General features: G+C 38.5%; 2 protein-coding genes across 2 annotated transcripts in view; one reads left to right on the top strand and one right to left on the bottom strand.

Moving 5' to 3' along the window:
• Nucleotides 1-289: 289 nt before the first annotated feature.
• The window catches only part of LOC139711642 (myosin-IIIb-like), a 56,292-nt gene continuing 31,146 nt past the window's right edge, over nt 290-25,435 (top strand). The window contains exons 1-16 of the mRNA XM_071623502.1: nt 290-534; nt 1,350-1,415; nt 3,577-3,804; nt 7,755-7,869; nt 8,312-8,459; nt 9,412-9,529; nt 10,095-10,212; nt 10,838-10,909; nt 11,718-11,856; nt 12,456-12,681; nt 13,514-13,687; nt 14,096-14,223; nt 15,401-15,520; nt 16,389-16,467; nt 19,933-20,138; nt 20,827-20,938. Of these exons, the coding sequence (XP_071479603.1) occupies nt 421-534; nt 1,350-1,415; nt 3,577-3,804; nt 7,755-7,869; nt 8,312-8,459; nt 9,412-9,529; nt 10,095-10,212; nt 10,838-10,909; nt 11,718-11,856; nt 12,456-12,681; nt 13,514-13,687; nt 14,096-14,223; nt 15,401-15,520; nt 16,389-16,467; nt 19,933-20,138; nt 20,827-20,938 (2,163 nt within the window). The 5' untranslated portion in view covers nt 290-420. The remainder of the gene's footprint in view (nt 535-1,349; nt 1,416-3,576; nt 3,805-7,754; nt 7,870-8,311; nt 8,460-9,411; nt 9,530-10,094; nt 10,213-10,837; nt 10,910-11,717; nt 11,857-12,455; nt 12,682-13,513; nt 13,688-14,095; nt 14,224-15,400; nt 15,521-16,388; nt 16,468-19,932; nt 20,139-20,826; nt 20,939-25,435) is intronic.
• On the bottom strand, nt 4,025-5,462 carry LOC139711633 (heparan sulfate glucosamine 3-O-sulfotransferase 5-like). Its single transcript, XM_071623493.1, has one exon. It carries the CDS (start codon nt 5,198-5,200, stop codon nt 4,025-4,027), a length of 1,176 nt encoding a protein of 391 aa, XP_071479594.1. The 5' UTR covers nt 5,201-5,462.

Below are 25,435 nucleotides of genomic sequence, written 5' to 3' on the forward strand. Positions count from 1 at the left end.
CCGAATTAATAAACTGCGTTTATTAGGCTATTTAGGCACATTTCTCACTTATTGATCTATTCTTCATTTTGTGCTTGTTTCATATCTACAGGGAGTGTCTGTCGGAGAATAAGTGATTAGATCAACTTTCGTGAACATCTTCCCGAATCATTATTGACGCAGGCAATAACGGAATGCTGCGTCGATAAAACGGCTCTACAGCGACGCGCCAAGTCTACGAGATCTTCTTTGCACAACGGAAAAAGACTTCATAACGTAATTTGATTTCCTGGATAAGAAATATCATCGTAGACATTGAAGCGACTAAAAATACTAATTTTCATCTTCCGAGAGTCGCTGTGGGATTTACGTGTCAAACTGGACCAAACGTTGTGATCTGTCATTAAGACTTTTCGAGCCAGGAGTTTGAACGCAGCCACCATGTCTCGCGGCTACAACTTTGACGGAGTGGATGACCTTGCCGCTCTCGACACACTGGACGAAGAGACTATGCTGGAAGCCATCGGAAGGCGCCATGAAACTGACAAGATTTACGTAAGCAATAATCTTCATTTCCCACCACCAGTCGTCATTTACCACGTTTATTCAGAAATATTACAAATCACTGATACGGAGAAATGTATAGCATACATGAGTAATGATGTTACTCTGACAGAAGGCTGCACAGAACAGTACATTAATTAAATCTTTGTCTGTCTTTCTTTTTTTAGTTCATTTATGTATATTGCCATCAATTTGTATAGGGTTACTGCATGGTTTCGTCATCAATGAATTTACTTGAGAGATACTTAAAGGTAGCGATCTTTTCTGACCCCTAACACACACAAGAAGGGGTGGGGTTTGAGGTTGGTGGAGATGCTAGACTTTAATCTTCAGTTCAACTGCGACACCTGAAGCTCATATCGTTAAGGTCATTTCTACTAGAAAATGTGTAGGAAGAGCAATAAAAGAAACGTAAGTTATTTATATATTGGTGATGACGATCTATGGTGATATAAACATAAATGAATATGTAAGGAGGTGGTTTGGTGTCCAGATTCATTGTGTTCTGATCTACTTCTCTCCACTAATTGATATCACAAACCAAAAACTGAAAGTGCTTAATGTTTCTTGTCACAATGAAATCTATTTAAACTTTTTTTTTTCAGAACAGTGTTTGTTATTCATGTCTTTTACTTCACTTTTGAGTTTGACTTCATGTATTTTTATCGTTCACCATTCTTCTGAGTAGGGTGATTCTTTATTGTAGTGGCTGTATGTTGTAATGGGAACATAGCCGTCAATGTTATATATTTGTTATTCTAGTATATTGTCATCGAACATTTTCCTGTCTATATCATCTATTTCAGACGTACATTGGTGACATATTAGTTGCCGTCAACCCATACAAGCCTCTTCCATTGTACACATTCGAGGTAAGACGATTTATTCTCTTTTTATGTTTATTCACTTCGTTTCCGAAACTTCAAACAATTAAATTAAGGTGTTTGGAGTATATGTTACACCAATCCGTAACGATGTAACAAAAATCTTGAATTATCTGTACCTCGAGAATTTGCACGGATTGGTCATGTTGGTCGAGGAATGGTCGTTGTAGTTGTAAGAAGGATCAATAACCTAAGACAACTTACGATAACAATTATGTTATCAGAGCAAAATCGAAGATGAGGTAGCGTCTCATTAGCATATCACTGAGTAATATCAGTATTAAATTGCGAAAAGGGTTTGGGAATATCATGATGTGAGTAAAGCTGTTCTCAGTTAGCAAGCAGCAATCAAACGAAGTTTGTCGAATATCACAACCTTTTCCAACAGTGCGAAAATCTTATATGGTAAAATATTTTGCGATACAACTGACCTACACATTATATGCATCAAATGTAATAACTGCAACATGTTTAAATCACTTCTCCTAATTGTACACATCACCTTTAAGTACTGCACAACGAGGGGCGCGAGTGCACAAGAGGGAAATGTGAGTTGTGTAGAAACGTGCATTGTGTGCAAACCGCAATGTCTCGATTCTACTCAGCCATTCGTAAAATCTTGATAGTGCATTCACCTCCACACAAAGAATTCCCGGATGCCGTGAAAGTGTCGTACAAAATGTTTTATGCTCTCCTTTTATTTACATAACAAGTATCAACACAGTGGCAATAGAGTGCCGCAAAGACGTTCGGATTATCTCTTTAAAAAGGGGGTTCATTGTTGTCCTTCAATATCAAAAACAAACAAACAAACTATTTGTAGTTTCTTACTTTCTAAGAACTATTTCATTCCTTTTGTTTTCTTGTTAAAGATAAGCCATCCGAACATTCCGCCGCCTTCTGCAAACCTTTACAATATTATTTTATTCGTTTTTTTTTTCTGTATAATTGTGGAACTACGAATTCCTGACAACTTAAAGGGGTTACCAGAATATTCAACGCTTTTTCTTTCCATGCAGGTCATACAAACATGTTAGAAGATTAAAATGTATGATAGTAAAGTAATTACTTTATATAGGTAATGACTCATGTAGGGCCTATACATTGTATTCTATAGCACATTATGCGTCGTACCATAAGGATTAAATTAAGGCTTCACGATATATACATGTGCAAGTGTGTAATAATATTGTATCGCAATAATAAACTCACAGACACACATGCACGCATATATTATACATATTTACATGATATACTATATATAGTTATACATTATGTAAAATAAATATCAAGTACTGAGTCTATTTGTGAATTATACATCGGATGTATCAACGCACTGTTGCACTCACAATGAATTTAAGATGTAGATTACAATTATTATTTATCACAAAAACTGAAGACTGAAAGCAATATTCATGATTACATAAGTTTATTGCTAGGAGTATTAAACGCAAAAATCAGAAGAAATCAGTAAGTGTGTAGTCTCCTTGACATGTAGTCTATTATTTTTCATAGATCCTAAAGATTTGATTCCATCGAAATGGAACAGAACTGAAACAATTTATGTGACTAACTTGGTGACGCGTTTGAAATAATGTCAATTCATGTTAAACTGGTTTATATACTTTTCATTTCTTATGAGTTCATCTAAAAACAACAAGAAAATCAACAACAATAACAAATAGATTATTGCATAAAATTGCTCCGAGGCTTTAAAGGAGTAAACAGAACCGCTTACACACATACACTGAGTACAGTTAACTAAGGGAGACATATGCATACATGAGGAAGAAACGTATAAACGATATGTATCTTCATTGCAACTGATTGACAAATTGCCCTCCATCGACGTGAATAACCACTGAATAGATCAGTGTATTATAAAAAACAAAACAACAACACTGATCAAGTTCCATGCATAGTTACGTCGATGTAGAGCAATTTGTCAATCAGTTGCAATGAAAAACATCTCGACGGAAGAATGACATAAATTTGGATATGTATCTTATCGATCAATCAATGTTGTGCTTGTCAACACAGCAGCTTTATAGAATAAAGGTTGTAACTCACAACTAACGTTTGTAAGAAGTCACTTCTTATCTCTGCATCTATGTATATTCTACTAACATGAATATTCATCATTACACAGATATCGTCATCGTATGCAGATCTGAAGTACCGCCAGTCGCTCCCACCCCATGTTTTCGCTGTGGCCGACAAGGCGTACAGCTCTATGCGTCGAACGGGTATCAGACAGTGCTGCGTGATCAGCGGAGAGAGCGGGGCGGGGAAGACGGAAACTGCGAAATACGTCATCGGGCATATCATTAGTCATTGCAACAGCCAGAAGGCAAACCTGCAAGAGAAAATCCTCCAGGTATGTAGCCTATTTCTGTCCAGTGTCAATTCTATCATTCCTCAAACTGAATCAAGGATGAACTGAAGGTTTCTTCTTAGATAGAGCCTATAAAGCTAGCGAGCAATTTTACATCCCTTGCCTTCAAAATACACCTTGCACTTGGACCTCGCATCACATGTCGAAGCGACATCATCAATCAGTTAATATTGTACTGAATCATTATTCCACAATTGTGCTGCTAGCTTTTCAGCCAAGGAAAATGGAGCCCAATTTCCTCGGCTAAGGCGCGATTGTATGGTCTATAGAAGTCGTGTAATTCCTTCAGGGCGTCCTCAGAGACGTTTGGATGAGGGCGTCCTTTTCCTGGTTGCATGCATCGGAAATCTGGCCTTTCTGTCACATTGGCGCAGAAGAAACCGCGCTCTGCGTCCCGGATGAAATGTGAGCGCGCGTAAAACGTCGGCAAACCCAAGAAGCGCTCAATGTCTTGCATAATGGGAAATGGATCCTCTGCAAAAGCATTCCCGTCTATGAAATGAAACTGTTTGCGCTGATATACACTGAGCACAGACCGTATACTTTCAATGTATTTACTTTGCTTAATTATGCGCTTTTCACTTTCAAGTTCGTGGGTGTCTGGGTTGAAGACTGTCCTTTCAAAGGTATCCCGGAATATGTCGCCCTTGAACGTGCGTTCAAACGGCTCACTGGCATTCGTTGGTGCCCCTGAATGTGTGAGGTCGTGTAGGTAGTCCGAGACTGCTCTTTGTACAGGGTCTCGAAGAATGACGAGGAATTTGGCGTCTATGGGTAGTACAGGTTTCAGGGCGAGGAAGATCCTTCGGTAGCCAATCAGGAACTGCGGATTCTCCGTCATGGGGAGTTGAAACTGACTAGAGAGAGGCATCTGACTCACCCATTCGCTGATGGAAACATTATCGACATCATTGGCGGGAAATTTCAGTTCGTGAGATATGGATACCGCTGGATGAAGGTCGAGGAACCGGCTGAGTGTCCCCGTGCCGCATTTCTTGTAGCCAACCACCATAGCACGAGGGATCCTCCGCTTACATTGTCTCACAACCCAGAACGCTTCCGGCAGCGGTCGCTTGAAAGAAGGATGGTATACGTAGCACTGCTTAATATCGGCGGCTCTTGAAGGAGTGTTGTCCGTTCCCGCGCTGTGTGCGCTCTCGTTATTATCCAGCAGAATTCCTCGGGTTATGCTCTGCTCTGGCACGCGTTGAGAAATTGTACTGGACTTCTTAAGGTCATTCTCATCTCTGCTGACGAAATGGGTACTAAATAGCGCTGTATCAAGGAAGTTTTTTGATGTGCTCAAGTCTGAATATCGCAGGAGGGTGAAGATAGCCACACACAAGATGACGATAATAGGAAACTGATATCTACTCATACTGGAAAAGGTTGACTTCCTCGAGCTACCAAAAGCACTCGTCGCAGTAGTTGTGTAAAAACGAAAATATACTGACTGCCCTGCCGAGTGTCCCAAATGTCTATTTGTTCAGCATAAGATCGGTAGCTAAGTGAAGTGTTTGATATGCGCCTCGCTGGGAAATGTTTGTCGCGGAGCTTTGCGTATGAAGGGCCAAGTTCGTTTCCGAAGGCGCACGACAATAACGTGTCAAAACATAACGTTTGTTTCACCCCGTGTTTTACTGGAGTGTTTGTGAGTTTATGAGCTGACCGGACGCGAACCTTGTACATCGGGTTCCTGTAAGGAATTGGTTAAATGGGTTCGTGAAGCCAGCAATACAGTGACGTAATTGTTCAACTGCATCATTGACTTACTTGGCGCCACTTTAGGCAAGCAAACCGACAGAATGACGAATTGTGTTTTCCGAAAACTCCCATCTGGCTGAGTGCGTGTGTGGAAGCGACCGACCTCTAAAACGATAAACAAACCTCAAAATACAGCAGCAGCATCAGGGCTGAACGAAGTACAAAATTGTATGTCATGAACACCAACAAAAGAGAACACACAAGCAGTAAGAGCCTTGGATAGCAAACAGGCGTATGATTTATAATGATCAGTCAAATTTTGGCAGGCAATTTTCAATCCTGCTCAGTTTGTAGAATCGTTCGTCTTCGATCAAGTAGTCCTGTGACTAGTTTTTGCAGACAAACACACACTTTTTTGTCATTATGTACACACGTACGTACACACAAGTAAGCTTATACGCATACTCATACGCACGCACACACACACACACACACACACACACACACACACACACTAGGTACACACCGGCACTAAGAAATGGTTAAGCAAACGTAAAGTGATGTCAGCCGTTATGTGTAAGACAGTGTCCTTCTCGAATCCTTACAACAGAATCGAATCCTTACAACAGTCAGTTGTACAGCCTTTCTTTTTCAGTTAGTTAACTTCATTCTGATATATAAATACCTGCAGCTGCCTTAAAGGGAGGCGTGATAAAATGAACGCTGATAATTAGACCTGACACGAATCATATTCTATCCAAATACCGAAATTCTTCGTTTAGCCTAGCAAACACTTGAAACTCCAAATAAACTTCTGGACCAGTGATGACAAAATACAAAACTAAAACCACGTCATCTTTCTTTGATTTCTTTTTCCAAAAGCCTACACCTAATCGTCTATGTCAAGATAGATGTGAGGCTACGAATCATAGAATCTAGTGTATTTGCTTCCAATTTAAGTAAAATCTGAAGGTGAATGTGTTTTCTGCAATAATGATAACGGTATTTATAATCGACATCAATGTGGATTCAAAGTTTTTTACCTATCCCTTCGTCGACACTTCCGCGTGTTTATTCAGCTGTCGAGAAACAAGCAGTGTAGGATGTGTTGTCGTGACTAGCCGAGATTTTTTGTTTATTCACAACTACCATCGATCTACATAAATCTGCTGTATGAAGGCAATAAATGTGCAAAGAGACGGAAATTTAGAACGATAGGGAAATTATTTTTCTAAAAAAGAAAACTGGTCAAAACATGTCCGTTTCTTACGGTTTGGATTGTTATGTCAATGTATTGTCTTTACACGCTTCTATCCTCGTAGGTTTCATTTAGTTATTGGCGGCCATCTCGATCGATAGTCTAGTGTCATCGTTTGAAGCAGAGGCAGTCGACATTTGTTTTTTTAAACCAACAATAAAAAAGAATGCGTACTCCTGTCGGCAATATTTCATGCGAACTTCACATTACATGGAATAATACTTTTAAGAATTATAAGGAGATATGAATATGTTTACGAAACGGCATGTGATTTTGCTGCCTTAGTCCATGAAACCAAGTAAGACTACGGCTTACAAACAATGTCCCGAGTGTCACACATTATGGGTTTTCATATGTAGATGTAAGCAAATAAAACATGAACGACATTATAATTCGCATAGCAATCGATTAAGCAATTAAGGGGACCATGACTATTGGAAGAGGTGAGCAAACAGCTGATGTTGAGATAATTTGCTAGGACAGAACGTCAGTCAAATCGCTAAATACACAAATTAGTGTAGTGACTGTATTAAAGCTGTAAAGCTAACAGACGTTTTTAAAATAGACAGAATTACTTATCATGAACGGAGTTGTGTAATCCATTCCCTTATTTCTACTACAAACATGTTGTCGTTGTGGTTATGTCGGGCAAGCCTCGAAAAAAAAAAACTTTCGTGCTGTCAGAGAGCCATGCTAACTGCAACTGACACTAGGAAGGTGTTAGAGATGGAGTGGAATTTCTTCGCAATTTCTTCCAATTTTCATTTAGGTTCTATAAAGCATGACAATTGAATGCTTAGCTATGTTCTGGCTTTGAGGTTCAGGTGCTCCAAGCCGGTCTTTCATAATAGTTTGGATATGGGGGAAAAGAAGAGGTTATATGGGGTTTAACAATTTCAAGCTGTATTTCAGAGAAAATGTTGAAATCATGTATGGAATAGAAATCGTTAATGTGACTTCATTTGTGCAGGTGAACCCTCTACTTGAGGCTTTTGGAAATGCGCAGACAGTCATGAACGATAACTCAAGTCGGTTTGGAAAATTTCTCGAGCTGCAATTCACCGAGGATGGACAAGTGGCAGGGGGTAAGTATAGACAGTCAAGCACTGACGTCATCAAGGATTAGTGTAACTCTCTTTTTCTCCTTCTCCTTTTTCTTCTTCTTCTTCTTCCTCTTTTCGTCTTCTTCTTCTTTCTCTTCTCGCTTTTTTTCTTCGCTTCTTACAACTGTCCTAGTTGATTTTTTATTTTGTATGATTGTGTCGCTTCTTTGTGTATGTGCGTGTGCGCCCTATGAGCAGGTGCATTGATTAAAAACAACAGTAATAATACCTATTCACAACCATGATATAAAACAATGATGTCTTACGAGGAAAAAGGTACGAAGATGGAGTAACATAGGTTACTATCTTCCAACGATATGTAGACAATTCCCATCAAGTCTATAATCTCGTCATCAATGGATTCACTAACGAAAAACGCAGGTTAACATGACACTTCTTTATTACCGCTTGCTTCATAAACCAGCCCGAATAGACACGTACCTACTGGAGAAGTCTCGAGTGGTATCCCAGGGAGCCGGAGAGAGGAACTTCCACGTCTTCTACTACTTGTTCGCCGGACTGACGGAGCAGCAGCTTGTGGGTCTTCTTCTCACTCCACCGGAGAAACACAGGTGGGTGGAAAACAGGAAGTCAGAATCAAAGATGGAGGAGTGGTATCCATGGTTGCGGATGGATGTGCATTTAAGAATTGCAGCTTATTGGTCCGAATTCACGAAGGTGGTACAATTGAAACCATGGATTAAACCATGGACAATTTGTATGGAGTGCCAAGTGTCGCATGGCATATTTCCTTACGAAATCAGTCATTTCGTCGACGAAATGATCATTTCGTACACAAACGGCCATGCGACACTTGGCGCTCCATACAAATTATCCATGGTTTAAACTATGGTTTCAATTGTACCACCTTCGTGAATTCGGGCCATTGGATCTATGTTGCTGAACCTTTTACACTATATTTCAGTTACGCGATGAAAGTAAGTTCGAATAGCAATGTCTACGCCTGTATGGAACCGTTTGTGAATCTGATCCAATTTGCGTCACTGGTTATTGCTAAGTTGGGCGACGTAGGCCTATAACAAGCATACTGGTTGTTAAGGAAATAAGACGTTCTCAGCTTGTCCTAGAATTCAGTTTAATACATTATATAGCATTCTTCTTGGAGTCATCGCTGGGCTGTGGTATAGGTACTTGCTGATGGGATTGTCCAGAGCAGGTTGAATGTTCCAAAATTTTGATTCAGAGCTATATTGTAATTCAGATTCTTCAAATGTCAAGTGGGGTGGCCAGTATTAAGAAATCCTTAAGAAAGTTCTGCCGATGATGTGATGCCTGTTTCACATGCACCCCTACATTTTGGGGTGTTGTTTTTAGAGCCGGCTGAACGTTTTCAAAAATATGTGTGTGTGTGTGTGGGGGGGGGGGGGGTCACTTCCGGTCACTTCCCAGTTTACCAGGTGCGGATCCCCGAGAAGCGAAAACCATGCAGTCGTTTCTTTTGTGTGTTGAACAAATGTAACAATTTCTTAATCTTTGTTCGGCTTTGGTGTTCATTTTTGGCAGGACTCTGAACAGTTCTGGAGCGAGAAACATCTATACGAGCGAAGAGGAATTTATGCACTGCCAGCGGGCGTTCGACGACCTCCAGGAAATCATGGAACTCGTCGGCTTCACACAAGAGGTAGGTCGTGACGCCGAAAGCTACATGCATGGCGCCACCATACGGTGAAAGAAACAAGATAGAATAAAATGCTAACGCTTCTCAACCTTTTTCGACCAGAAGCCCACTTTGGCTCCTAAAAGTTTTGGGAAAGGGGCGATGGATGGCGGTTGGCAAGGATTTCGAATAGGGGGAAGGGGAGGGCGTTGAGGAGGGGGAGGGGTTCGGGAAGTAAGGCTGCTGGGCGACAGCTGCTCTGCGTCTGCAAACGATGATATACGTGGGATCGATTTTCAAGAGCAGCAAATTGTCATTGGATTATTGCATCAAAGAATACGACCGAAGTTGAGATTGGGGACCTTGGGCTCTTTCGGAAACCAATCAATCTTAATAGCTTTTCAAAATCTGACTTGGCAAATATCCCAGAGATTTAAAACAGCCTGGGCTTTGCTCATGGATATCATTTCCTCACCAATGTGACTTGATTTTGCAGGAATCAAATAAAATAATAGTATGTTGGGTATCCCACATGGTAGGGTTCTTTCTATCTATATCATTAACTTCGTTACCATGGTTACTTTGCCAGGACATTATGATGACCTACCGTCTGCTGTCGGCCGTCATCCAGATCGCAGACATCGTGTTCGCATTGGACGAAGAGACGGGTGGCTCCTACATCGTTGACGAATATGTGTTGAAAGTCGGTAGGTGGCGCTCTCTGCCCAATTTTATGGAAAGTGGCGTGAGACGATTCGTATAGAGGATAAATAGTTGGTATTAATTTTCCCTGCTCACTTGATCCATCAAAGATTACTTTCCTAGGAACGGTTAAACAATTCACGTCACCACGTAGTTTTAGACTAAGGATAAAGAATTAAAAAACCATAAATTGAAATGACGACCGATTTTTAGTACTCCATCATTGGCATTGATTAGAGATAGCTTTGGCCTAATCCACAAAACCTATGAGAAAAAAAAGTGACAAGAAGTGTGCGCCAGGATTCTATTCTGCGTACCTTGTAATGCTATTCAATTCCACGCAAAATTACAAAACAAAAAAGGCAAAAGTGCGATCCCTTGTCTTAATTTGTTTCATTACGATCGCTCTCTGTATACTCTGTGTATAAGTATTATCATTGAGAACAGTCAACAAAAAAGAAAGAATATTCCATGATAAATGGCTAAGCCGATTTACACCTTTAAACCACCATTGGCTCTCTGTTTTACAACTTGTATTGAAGAAAGCATAAAGCTAATAGCCCAGTGAAACAAAGAGAGGACGAATTTATGACGCTTAATATAAACTTTTCCATTTTCCCCTCCCTAAAGTCTCGACACTCCTGGGAATCGATGCGGCAAACCTCGCTACTGCTCTCATCTCGAATGTGGTAGAAGCCAGAGGTAAGACATGATAACTGAACATTGTTCGTTTTGTTGTTTCTGGCAGAAAATATGAAATAATTATTTTACATGCATACAAACAGACGGTATATTTCATATTTCCTTTAGAACTAAATGTACACTTTTAGTAATTTAAATCTTGTTCTGTCACATAATTTCACGAGAAATAACCTTTGTGTAGCATCGCAATCCCAAGCAAATGAGAAATTGTTTACAGGAGCTCGAACACAGTGGACAGATGTTTATGTTACAGATGTCCATGATACAAAGTAATTCATTAACCCTAATGATTCTTGATGGGTTTTTTTAAAACCACGAAGCCTTTGATTCAGAGTACAATTACAATCTAAATTGTGATTGAAATTTTCTACCGATTTCCTTACAGATATAGGTGGCGAAAGTATTTTATAGCACTGTTTTCTTTGTACATATCGACATATTTTGGTCATTTTGAACAAACTTGACAATTTCGTCTTCCTGTTGTGTCTTTATATCGTTATTCATTTCGTTATCATTTTCTTATCATGCAGTCATTTGTTTGATTGTTCATTTGTTTGTTTGTTTGTTTGTTTGCTTATTTGTTTGTATATTTGTAATTTCATCTTTTATTTTTGCGACATGCCATTGTTACGGACGGGTATTGATTTCATTCCATCACGGTATCAATGGAGATTAAGCTTGATAACGATCTGCTTGACCTTTCTTTTGGGAAATCGTTTAATAAAACATCACTTTTGAAAAAGATCACTAACCACTTGTCGAACAATTATATAGACAATGCTGACAATATGATTTCTTCGTTTGACAGGCGAGCAGATCGTGACGCTGAAGACCGTCGACCAGGCCAACGACGGGCGCGATGCTCTCGCCAAGGCTCTCTACAACAAGCTCTTCAACTGGATCGTCCAGCAGATCAACGTCCTCCTCGCACCCGACGCCGAAAGTCCGTAAGTGAAGATGCCGCGGTAGCTGCCTTTTCAGTACTGCAGTGAATGCACTTTATGACTGTTTTTACTAAAAGTCAAGACCACCCTCTTTCATGTGTTTCGGTTGAGCTTAAGCTCTTACATTTCTCTTTTACTCACGATAATCATTGATAAACTAATTCAACGATTATCATGAGTAAAAGAGAAATGTAAGATCTCATCAGATTAACATAAGATCTTTGAACCTTAAGACGATAGAAAAGACAGACTCTTGAGCAATAAAAGACGGAGAAATGGAACAAAGGATTGCGTCTTACAATAACTTAATGAACTTTAGCAACCCAAAATATTACATTTGACAACAAGTTGCCGGTTTCCAACAACTGTATACCAATCAATTAATTCTAAAAGAATGGTGCTGAGGTAACTGAAATGTTGATCTTGCTGAACTAGTACCAATTACAGAAAACCTCCACTATAAACTCTTTTCTATGTAGAGAGGAAGGCATACATCAAAGAAAGACAAATATTTAGCAGCTTGGCACATGACATGACGTGCTTTAAAAGAAAAAAAAGAAACTTATTTGTTGGTTTGCTTGGGTGTTTTTAACCCCTTTCAGTGGAACCAAGGGGTATGAGATCGGGATCTTGGATATCTACGGCTTCGAGAACTTTGAGACCAACAGCTTTGAACAAATGTGTATTAATTTGACGAACGAGCAGCTCCAGTACTACTTCAACCAGCGGATCTTCGCTTGGGAGCTGGCCGAGTACGCCGGGGAAGGCATTCCCAAGCACTCGGTCTCCTACCAGGACAACAAGCCAGTGCTGGATCTTTTTCTGGCGGTATGGACTAATTTGAAAGATCAGACTCGTGTTGTTGTTTATAAATACCCAGTCTAGGGATATTTTAAGCAAGAAGTCGTTATATCAGCATACCTCATAGGTCTGAAAGTGAAATGTCGTTTTAAGCAGGCCTCTCATTTGTGTTAAAACAACATTAAAAAAGGACCAGTCATTAGAGGAATTGCAACTCCTACCTGTCATCAAAATAATTGTCAATAAGCATTGTTCATTAATATAAACGTCCTACTAATTCGAGAGCACGCATTGGCTTTAGGCTGTGCCATCGGCGGGTTCCATGAACATGGTAGCACCTCTGGCAATGTCTGATGTCCAAGTTCTAATACGATAATGGGATAGCAGCTCTGGCTAGAATAGAAACCTCTCGTAGCAACAGCCAATCAGGAAGCTGGATTCTTGTCATTACCCCCGCCATTACCATGACATTTTGCTACTACAGTAAGAGTTGCTATCATAGGAAGTCTCTTTTTTTTTGGGGGGGGGGGGTATAGGGTGCAGACTCTGTGCAGATTTGACTACATAGATGGCAGCTGTCCTCTCAGTCAGTTCACTTATGTTATCAAGACCTGTGTCGTTGTTCATTTCACTGATGGAGGTTGTTCGACTTCTACCTCTTTATACAGGTAGTACAATGTTTATGAATGTGAAGGGATTAGCAATTATAAACCCAAGCCTCAAGAAATAAACGATAAACTTGATACTCAAAAGGCCGTTATAATAATTACAATCACATTCTTTGGGTTTGGTATTCATTCTTGTTTGAATCATCCTTTCTGCATCTTTTTTTCTCCCCCTGTTAATATTTGCATATCAGAAACCTCTTGGTCTTCTCTCGATCCTGGACGAAGAGTCTAGATTCCCCAAAGCCAGTGACGTCACTTTTGTGACCAAATGTTCGTCCAATCACGCCAAGAACGCCAACTTCCTCATGCAGAAGAAGAACAAAGGAAACACGACGATCTTTGGGATCAGACACTTCGCATCCGATGTGAGTTTTCCACTGTCTTCGACGCCCGTCCAACCTCCTCCCTTTCTCTGTCTCTTGATTGAACCCTCAACATGATATGATATGATATGATATGATATGATATGATATGATATGATATGATATGATATGATATGATATGATATGATATGATATGATATGATATGATATGATATGCTATGATATGATATGATATGATATGCTATGATATGATATGATATGATATGTTGATATGATATGATAATGATATTATAGGTATGGTATATATAAAATATAGATATGATATGGATAAAGAGAAGAGCAGAGAAGGAGAGTGAAGAGGAGAGAATTATCATATAATATGCAATGATTGGATTTGATATGACTTACATAAAATATGGCGCCCTCATTCCACGACATTCATGTTGCTAGATCTGGTACGACTCGACGGGCTTTCTGGAGAAGAACCGCGACACGTTCAGCAGCGTGCTCTCTGAGTGCATGGCCAACTCGCAGAACGGACTCGTGCAGTTTCTCTTCAGCAAACAGACGGAACAGAAGTAGGTCTAAACTATAAATGTGATGGAAAACGAGTCACTGCAAAAGACTTGTCTCTGCTTGTAACTCTGCTTTGATTCGAGTTCATTGTGTTTCTTGGCTTCCAGATTACACTGTTTTTTTTTCACAAAGATTGTTTTTTTTTTTTCACGTATCAACATTCAGGTACAAATAAATTACACTTCGTGATGATACATAAAACAAATCCAATATGGTGTCTACGATTTGACAGATTAAGAGATTGCACTCTTGCTACATACAAAGACAGCAAGTGCTTTGACAATCCACCCTTGCGAAGTTCAATACCGAGCTAATATCCTCATGATTGAACTGACTATTACCATAAAACGATGTCAACTTTTAGTTGTCCTTTGAAGACGTAAAACGAACAAAAAAAAAGCAATAGAAAACCTTGACTTAGATCTAAGAAAAATTTATAAAGTGCTGCTTTTTTGATAACATACTGTGTGGATTTAACAACCAAATTCTCTTGAAGTGTTATGAATGTACACTTGAAAACCATTTTCACTTCAGTTCTACCCAGTACAATCTCGTATTGTGACGGAGAGCATCCTCTGTCTTAATTTCACCCTAATAGTAAAACTATTAGGAGTTATCGTTCATGCTTGTTAAATTTGAAATCATTAGTGTAGTTTCTCAGATGTACTGGCAACTCTGACCCTTTATGTACTTACAAGAAATAGCTATTGTAGAGTAATATAGGCCTATTGTGTTTGGTAAATTGTAATTTTCGTTGTTATATTTTGTATTATGGTATAATATGTTTGTAAGTGCATTGAAATTCTTTTTAAGTCTGAAATGCGCTATATAAGAATTTGTTATTATTATTATTAGTATTATTATTATTATTATTATTATTATTATTATTAGTATAATTATTATTGTTATTATTGTTATTATTATTAGTAGTAGTAGTAGTAGTAGTAGTATAATTATTATTGTTATTATTGTTATTATTATTATTATTATTATTATTATTATTATCATTATTATTATTATTATTATTATTATTATTATTATTATTATTATTATTATTATTATTATGCTTTCAAAGTATTATTTACAACTTTACCTGGTTTCCCGTCTATTACACACTCTGTTATACATATTAGTCAGTGGGGAGGCATTCCCGACATGAATTTTGTTTCATATCCCCAGAGGTGGAACGACCCTCTTCCGCAATCAGAAAGACATCCTGATGTGTAAACCGCCCCCAACGATCGTTGTCAATCCAGGCGTCAGTCTGTCCAGGGAGGCAGCAAGGAAACTAAAGAAGCAGTAAGTGTCCCTCCACCTACCCCTTCTCCCCCTCCTCCTTCTCCTCCTCCTCCTCCTCCTCCTCCTCCTTCTCCCCCTCCTCTTTTTCCTCCTCCTCCTCCTCCTCCTCCCTCCATCTGCTTCTCCTCCTTCTCCTCCTCCTTCTCCTCCTCCTTCCCCTCCTCCTCCTCCTCCTCCTCCTTCTCCTCCTCCTCCTTCCCCTCCTCTTCCTCCACTCCTTCCTCCTTCACTTCCACCCTCTCCTCCTCTAGTAACCTTCTCCTCCTTCTCCTCCGGGACCTGAAGCTCTTTTACTTTTCCTCCTCATTCTCATTCTGCTCCTTTGCTTGTTTTTTTTTTATCGTCATCATTATAACATAATCGTCATCTTCATCATCACCATCATTATTATCATCATCTTCATCACAATATCTTTATCATTACTATCGTGACCATCATCTAAACATCATCATCCGTTCAGTCATTAGACTAGTTTCTTTTTCCTTTTCATTAGTATTATCATCACCACCATCATCTTTTCCTTCTATTTCCTCTTTCTATTTGCTTGTATTTACTCATTTTGATTATAGTGTTATTTCTGATGCTGCCATTAGTGTCCATGGTCTCGTCATTTTCTATGCCGACCATTAGAAAGACAATATCACATTAACAATACATTCTCGCCAAACTGAAACTATATCAAACATTTTGCAACTTGTCATATCTTGTGGGGATTGATAGAAAAGAAAATCCAACATTTTCCAAAAGCTGAGATGGGAGAAGTGACCAAGAGATGTTGCTTTAAAAATCATTAGGATCAGATTTTTTCTGTATTCAAAGTGAGCGTTAAATCAATAGATAAATGAATGATTTTTCCATATTTCCAAAGGCTAAAGGAGGAGAAAGCAGCGCGAGCCAAGGCTGGGAAATCTCGCAATCAGACCGCCACTGTTGGCTCACAGTTTATGGTTAGTAGAGCGCCCTCGTGTGTTTCACGTCTTCTCATTCATTTTTATTCAACCTGTCAGCCATCCAAACTCTTTGTCCGAGCTTTTCGATTGCTTTTCGATCTGTTCTGACATGGTTTCCGTTGCAACTATATTACATGTATACTTTTCTCTTATTCTGAGAGTTTACTAGTTATCAAACAATGCGTGTGTTAGCTAAAAAGGCGGTATAAAAGACAAAATTGCATTTTTGAGACATGTTCAACTTATTTGAACTGTCTGATGTTGTTTCGTTAATATAGTGTATTTCATGTTTCTTGATGATTCAAGGATGGGGCTGATGCAACATTTTCATTTGGTTCGTAGTCAAATATATGGAGGTATTTTCTCTCGGAAACTGGTAACATTCGATTTTGTTTGTAGAAAATAATTCCATACTTGGAATCCACCTTGCATACATTTAGTTGTTGCAACGTCAGGTGGATATTGACGTGTTTACGGGTTGACTGGAGCAACCTTTGCTGGGGAGGTATGCATGAAAATAGTTTAAAGGTCTATGTACCCGCGAGTTTCTTTTAACGTTGTTATGATGTACTAGTAAGTTAATTTATGCATGCTTTCGGGCAGGGTATGTTCGTGGCAACCCGGTGGCTTTCTAGGAGCCTACCTGGGTGTGGCGTGTGTAATGTAAATGTATACACTGTACATACTTTCGGGCAGGATGCATCCTTGGCGTTCCAATGGCTTGCTGGAAGTCCGCTGGGGGCCTGCCTGAGCGTGGGGACGGCGGGTGAATGTGGTTTGCTAATTTCTAGATTTTCTGTCCATGGGGCCTATTAGTATTTACGAATTTCCTTTTATTAGCTGTACATCGCAATGTGGCTGTGCGCGGCCCTGTCGCTGTGCTCAAGTGTTACACTTGTGTACCGCGGCGGGGCTGTGTGTAGTCAATTGCAATGGTCCTGTGGAAGTTATTCAATGTGCACTCGTCGTCGCCATGTCGGGCGGGCCTGGGCGGGCTTTCGGACTGCCAAAAGTTATTTTATCCTATTTTCGCATTCTCGCATGTACGACCCTTTATAGTATGTTTTTTAGTAAGAAGTTATTTAAATATTTGAAAAAAAGCATAAAAAACACAGATATGTGTTTAAATTGTTTGTATCAAAGAAATGTTTTTGTGTTGAAGTAATAACTTTGTAATTCATTTATCCTCTGTAAAATTATGTTGCTTCGAGAAATCAATAAATTCTATCATTTGAAAAAAAAAAAGCATTTTTTAAATCTATTTATTAATACCATTCAGCGATAATATCAAATCCTGATTTCTATTTGAAATAGCTTCAGATAATATAAGTGCATTATACTTATAGGTACACAGCATCGAATACTGTTTTATATAACCTTGCAACTAAGAATTTTTGAATTGGAAACATTGCTAGAATTTGCATTTAAGTTAAAGTGATTTACCTTTGAGTCCAAATTCTTAAATTATATCAAAGTCACCTGGATGAAAAATAAGACTTTATCTTTTAGTTTTGAGTCTTAGCTCTTTATATGCCACATTCGCACGCCCGACCCAGTCGACGGAGTGCCAAGTTTGCATATTCTGCTCAAATACACAAACCAGCCCAAACCGATCGATAAATCGCCAAATACTATTAAGGTACAATGAAAGCATTTCAGGCTATTTCATTCCTGCCAAACGTAGCTTGCAATTTATGTGTTGATTGACTATCAAGCAGTATTCCCTACTGGGTTTGTGAATAAATTATAAGATTATGTTACTGTTTGTGTGCAAATATCATGCCTCTACTAACAGTAATGTAGCTTCTGGTCATTTAAAAGAAAAACAATCACAGATTTGAAAAACAATCACAGATTTGTCAAACAATTTACATCAAAGCAAAGTCTGGTATTTTCTCTACAATTTTTGCTCATTACATGTCAATCGTTACAGAAAAAATGTAAAAGATACATTGATTTGAAAAACAAAATGCTTTCCAAAGGCACCACTATGTTGCTGTCTCATAATAATGTGGTACACAGGGGATTAACACCATGGTACATAAAGAGTTAAGCGAGAGAGTAACTACATTTATTGATTGAAATCCCTCGATGAAAGGGGCACCAGTTTGTTTTTTTATCTTTACTTCTATTATCATTATCATTATTTTATTTACCCTATAATCAACCATCAATCTAGATGTCTTCCCTGAAATGTGGTTTACAACCGATCCATCGGGGAGAGTAAGAAATGATGTGATTATAATGGCTGAAGATATGCCATGCCAATAAAATGCGAGGCCTTTTTTCACACCTGGCCTCCGTCTGTCTATCCAACCGCATTACGAGGTCGATGACATTCTGCAAGGGAACCGCACGAGGAAATCACATTACCAAGGCCGCTATCACCCACCTAAGATTACTTCCGGGTCTCTTCCTAGTTGGCTTTGACATTGAAGCTCTCACCAAGGCCTTGTGCCGCCTTTTTCTTGTCAGATTAAAAAGCGTTACTAATACGTTCCTCGTGAAAGTTCTCTCACTCTTTTTTTCCACCCATAGTGATAGTCGTATCAATAACACAAACATTTTATGGGGGTGTGAGGCAACAACAGTCCAGATTTCATGTTGTTTTTGGTATGACCAATGATAATCAGAATTTAAGCAACTTTGTTGCTGAAAGTGTTTGCAGGATAAGGTTGGTCAAAAGATGACAATTATAAAAGGAGCACTTAACAAGGACGAATTTTAGTGCGTCTTAGTGTGACTGCATATCGCAAATCAGCGCGTTGGTATCGGCATTTCTCTTATATTTCTCCCTTTGTAAAAACTGTGGGAGTGCCAAACTTTGGTAGCAAATATTCCACCACATTATAACGAGAAAATAGGATAATAAACACTTCAATTAATCTTTCCGAGGGATCAGTTCGCTTCCCGCACTTATCTGGCCTTGGTTGTTGTGGTTGCACACTTCCTATATAGTCCTACATCGCACTTCGGCGGTTCAATAAGATGAAACGTCAGACTTTTGGAAGACAAATGGTAAACAGTGTAAATACGCATGCGCGATGTTAGTTTCTGGTCATGTGAACAGGTAGTTTGTTTCAAGTTTCATGAGCAAACATTTCACTTATAAAGACGCCAACAATTTGCTAGCTTAATTCTTTGAGCAAATTCTTTCCTTTGGAATATCCTAACAGCAGGAGCACTTTTCAGGGCAGGTAGGTAAATTATAAATCTTATTTTCGGTGTATGTTTTGTTTTGTTTGCTTCGTTTTGCCTTGTGATATTTTGTTTTGTTTGTTTTTCTGCAGAAGAAATCCAAAGGCTCATAAATGCGAAATGTGACCAACTTCACCGCATAATGCCTAATCTCATGAAATTATGAAATTACTTGCAACGTTTTTCATGTTTTTTTCTCTTCTCATGTGCCTTCTTTTCATGGGACGATAAACATTTGTTTTTTTATTTCGTCCTGGCCTTCAGAGTTCCCTGACGAATTTGATGGAGAAACTCCTCTCGGCCGATGCCCAGTTCATCCGCTGCATCAAACCCAACGCCATCAGCCGCCACAACCTCTTCGACCACGAGCTCGTTCTCCGCCAACTCAGATATACCGGGGTGCTGGAGACCATTCGGATCAGACGGAGCGGATATCCGACTCGGTTGCAGTTTCCGGATTTCCTCTATCGGTGAGTTTGTATCTCGGACGGGTGTCTTTGCGACCTCACTATTCAAACTCACAATCGTATATTTACGGAGTGTAAGATGCGATGTATTTTAAGTTCGAGCCGCAGTTGTTTCAAATATTTGTATCCAGGCCTGGCTTGTGTTTCATTAAGCACCGAGAGAGTTTTCCATTATGCCATGTAGTAATTGTATGAAAGCAAAAACGACCAAACTACCTGGATTGCAAATACTTCAATAGGATGTGAACGTAGAGCTCTCAGACTGTATGTTTTGATAACAATTGTCATGATTAGGAGCGGTACATGGCTGCTGTAGTAAAAACTGTAACCAAACAGTAAGGTTTTCACGTAAAGACTCGATGGTAGCAACTTGCCTGGTAGTTTTGATTCGATGTAATGGTAGGTTTATACATACTTCATCTAAACTTGAGAGCCATTAAACAGATAAGACCTAACCAAAGACAAAGCTCACTGGTGTATTCAGAGCTTCGATGCAAGAATATGAGCTGCAATATAGATATACATAAGTAAATAAAAATACACGCACAAACAGAACAAAACAAAAAGAGATAAAAGTATACACGAAATTATGGATAACTTGATTTAGAGTCAGAGTGATAGCTGTCGACTGGTTGATTAAATTGTCTTAAATAACCTTGTATTTTTTTTTCTTCTTCTTTATTCAACAAAGATACAAATTCATCGCATTCCCTCTGACATCAGAGGTACCAGGCAACCCTAAACTCTGCAAGCAAGTGTTGGAAAAGGCTGGACTAACAGACTACCACATCGGAAAGACAAAGGTAAGTCGTACTGGTCCGTGATAACGTGTGTGTATTTATGTGTGTGCGTGTTTTGCCCTCACTTCAAACCAACCAGGTAACTAGCCTGTTCAGTGAGCATGACTGTGAAGGTAGTGACTGTTGCATTGTGGGTAGAAAGTCGGGCGCCATGATAATCAAGTACTTTCAAGTACATTCTCAAACTGAATTGCAGCTATTCATATGACAAATATGATTTTATTTTTATGTAGATATTAAAACCTGGTGATGACTGGAATAATTTGGGAGAGAAATGGCAATGAGCATTAGGACCTACAATATGCAATGATCATAGCAACTGACAATGATATCTTGATAAATACATTTTCAGCCTAATTTCAGCCTAAATCGGAGAGATGTCATCACAATTCAAATTATCTGAACAGGGGCGGATCCATGAATCCCGTAAAGAGGGGCGCCTTTGACAAATTAAAGGGGTAAAGGGGGGCGCACGCACCCCGCCCCATTTTTTTTTCTTTTTATTTCTGTTGTTTTAATAACATTTAAAGGGGGAGGGGTGCGCCCCCTACTGGATCCGCCACTGCTGAATGTTGATGATCTATCTACAACTGCAGTGATCACTTTTTATGCAGAGTTGTCTGATTCCGTGGCCATGACGTCATTTAGGTCATGTTTCTCAAATTTATTTTTATTCGAATTATATTAGTATTTCGCCTCTGTCCGAAACAATGTTCCCTTCACAGCAATGGTGTACCAAGGATATTGTATCATACTCATCCCCCAAAATAGCGAAAATAATTATGATCAATGGAATGATTCCAACCTATAAAAAGTCGTGTCATCCAATTCATACTTCTATTTTCCAATAACCCTAACTCAGAAATTGATTTATCCGACCAATACTCGCCATCAGGCCAAGAAATGACATCACATTTGTGATAGATAGGATAATTCTATCGTTATGAAATTTAGTTATGCTAAATTGGCTTGACTATGAAATATCTAGCTACATTTTATGTTTCCATCACGTGTAACCTATCAGCCTTGACGATCATGATACGTGTGTGAACAGTTAACTCGACGAACCTGTATTGTGTTAGAAGTGCGCTGTTTCGAACATTTTGTATCACTGCTAGTCAAAAGCACACATCAGCAGTTTCTCGTTGTCCATTTATCCCTTAAGTAAAAATAATAGTAACAATGATAATAATAATAATGATAATAATGATAATAATAACAATAAAAATAATATAATAATAATAATAATAATAATAATAATAATAATAATAATGATAATAATAATAATGATATTGTGACTTCGTTCATGTTTTCCTTTGGCACAGGTATGACTGTGTGTAAGCTTTTGCGGGGGCGGGAGGGGGCAGTTGGGGCCTCTGACTATTTATGACGTCATTGATTGTATTGCTCTCTGAGTGTGAAAGGGAACGAGATTTACTAATTCCAGCCAGTGCTGCCTGCAAGCTTTTTACCTCTCAGACTTTGATGCTTGGCGTGTCAGTATCTTCGGGACTGACGAGTCGAAAAGTTGGAAGGAAATCGACTAAAGACATGGAGTGAGGAGAGAATGAAGGAAGTAGACAGAAGTGGAATATGTCTCGAATTTTTTTTTCATTAAAAGGGTATTGTAGTATACAGTGTAATACAGTCTCACAAAGTAAAGATAAACTATGAGCTTGAGTATTATATAACCCCTTAGAACTAAAGATCCTGTACATGATGGCCTATGGTTCCCTTGAAGGTACGGCAATATTGCTCTCATTTCGACAATTTTCTAAATGATGTAAGGTAGCTCACTGCATGTTTATTTTTGTCTATTATAAGTTATATTCATTTGAAAGCCTATGTGAGATCCATTATAATAATTACTTTTCCAAGAAAATTATGTGTCACAGAAATAGTTCTGCCACACTTTTGTTGACCTTTGACCTCTTTCAAATTACAATTATATTCTATATGAAAAAAAAAACACATAAAACTATTAAAAAAAAGGACGGGCGGTTGCGGGCGGTTCCGGTACTATTGGGGGATAACAGTCATTTAGCTTCACCTGTGGTAAAAGAATTGAATTTCTTCCGCACGTTGCTTTTAACATGTTTAACTGGTTGAATATCGTTGTCGACAAACATTGGAACCTGGAACAACTTATTCAAAGGCATAATTAACCATTTTGGAGATGAAAAAAAGACAGCTTTAGTGCTTATTTAGTCCTAAAATGTGAGTCAGGGATAGAAGCAACCAATGTAGAAATGTCAATCCGTATTATTAATGATTTATACGTAATGTTAAATGTTCAAAATGTACAATAGTTATAATAACATTGTTTCAAGAATAAACTGTCTTCTGTTTCTGTTTATTTAGAAAAATAGTGATATATCCTTGTATTTCAGGCTTTATTGTGAAATTATTATATGGTAGAATGTTTTGTGATACAACTGACCTATTACACATATGCATCAAATGTGATAACTCAAGCATTTTTGAAAATCACTGCTCCCAAGGGGAAACAGTGCATTTCTAAGCTCCCACATAATATTTAGCCGAGTTGCAGTCACGAGCACTGGCGAGCTTGTTGCGAGTGTCAAATTGTGAGCGACTCTTGAAGACCTGGGAATATTTTCCAGTCGGCACAACTCTACACTGTAAAAACATCGGTGTTAGATTTAATATCATGGGTGTTAAATCTAACACCGATCAAACTTCAATAGAGGACCACACCCACAGGTGTAGAAAATGCACTGTGATGGTGCTGAAAAGTGTTCACCTGACACTTCGTGGTGTTAATTTGACACTGTACCTGGTGTTATTTTGACACTGTACTGGTGTTAATTCAAAAATGACACCACATGGTGTTGATTTGATATTTGTTGGTGTTAATATCAATGGTTTAACACCCGTCAAGCTTCAATAAGAGACCACACCAGCTGGTGTTACTGTGGTGTAAATTATTTTCACATTTTTTCAAAAATCTAGTATTTTAATGTAAAATTCTTGATCGTCTTGTTTAGATTAAAAATCAACAAGAAGTGCAGTTACTAAGAAACTCTTCAAAAAACAGTTTTATATTTGGAAATGACACCCGGAGGTGTTAATCTAACACCATAAATGAGCACCGAAAATTTAACACCAGCTCGGCGTTCACTATTTAACACCGGACTTTTTACAGTGTACTACTATCAACCTATACAAAAGAATCCTTGCATGTCCGACTGTCGTCTACGATTTATTGCATTCTTTCTTAAAGCTAAAATCACGAGTGAAACTATTTTAATCATTGGTAGAAAATGCAGAAAGGAAGAGGGGGAAATTAGGAAAAGAGAGGGAAAGAAAGAGCATTGGATGTCTGCCAAGTGTCTTGGTTGTGATAGTGCACCAACACGGAACATTAAGGTTTGACAAGGAGTCACCGTTCGTCACTCTTATCAAGATCGAATGCTCTGGAAAGGGGTCCCTAAAAATACTTTCACCCTTTTTAACAGTTCAATAGTGTAGCCTCATCAAACTACAACGCATTGGACTGCATGTGCAGATAGGTATAGGATAACAACTATAGGTACATGGAATTTTGGGGGACAGAATAGAGGGTGTAAGTTAGTATCCTCTAACAGCTGGCGAGAAAAGGACAAACCCAGGGGATTAGAGTCACAGATGTTACACCTGATTATGGAGAGCAAGTATGTATTTAGCCAAGCAAATGAAAGAAGTGTTATGGAAACTAAAACGCGGTTGAAATTTGTACTTTTACGAAATGCTTCATAAAGTATATTATCACAACATCCTGTTGAAAAAAAAAATCAAGAATTTGCCCTTAAAAATGGTGAATTGCCTGCACAAGGTATTTGCTGCTGATATGATTATAGCGGTTATGATGATTTAGGATATGAAGAGTTTGTTCGCAAAAACTGATAAATCCATTTTTGAAGATTTTGAAGTACGGTCTCCGTCATAAAGTACAAAATAATACCTTTTAAATGATATATTGGTCACTACATATAAAGGTACATTTTTGAAGTTATGGTCAAAAGAAGCAAATATTTTTTTATTGTTCTCTTTATTTTTCTTGACCTTAAATCGCAAATATCTCCATTTGGCAAATATGGACTTATCGATTTTTGCGAACAAACTCTTCATATTATAACAATTAAATGTTAACAATTAAATGTTAACAATTAAATGTTCATATTATAACAATTAAATTCTGTTTTTTTATATGCCAAATATTACATATTCGCCACAAGATGTAAGAACGGTACATTATCTTTGGCGTCATTTCAAAAAGCTTTGAAACATTATTATGAAATTGAAGAAATTATATATCTAAAACAAGGTAAAATCACTGTGTTTTTAGATAAATGGAGACATGTTCAACTTATTTGAATTGTCTGATGTTGTTTCGTTAATATAGTGTATTTCATGTTTCTTGATGATTCAAGGATGGGGCTGATGCAACACTTTCATTTGGTTCGTAGTCAAATATATGGAGGTATTTTCTCTCGGAAA

The sequence above is a fragment of the Diadema antillarum genome, unplaced genomic scaffold (genome assembly GCF_040938485.1).
Source record: "Diadema antillarum isolate AM-2024a unplaced genomic scaffold, OU_Dant_1.0 seq00001677_RagTag, whole genome shotgun sequence".
Lineage (NCBI taxonomy): Eukaryota > Metazoa > Echinodermata > Echinoidea > Diadematoida > Diadematidae > Diadema > Diadema antillarum.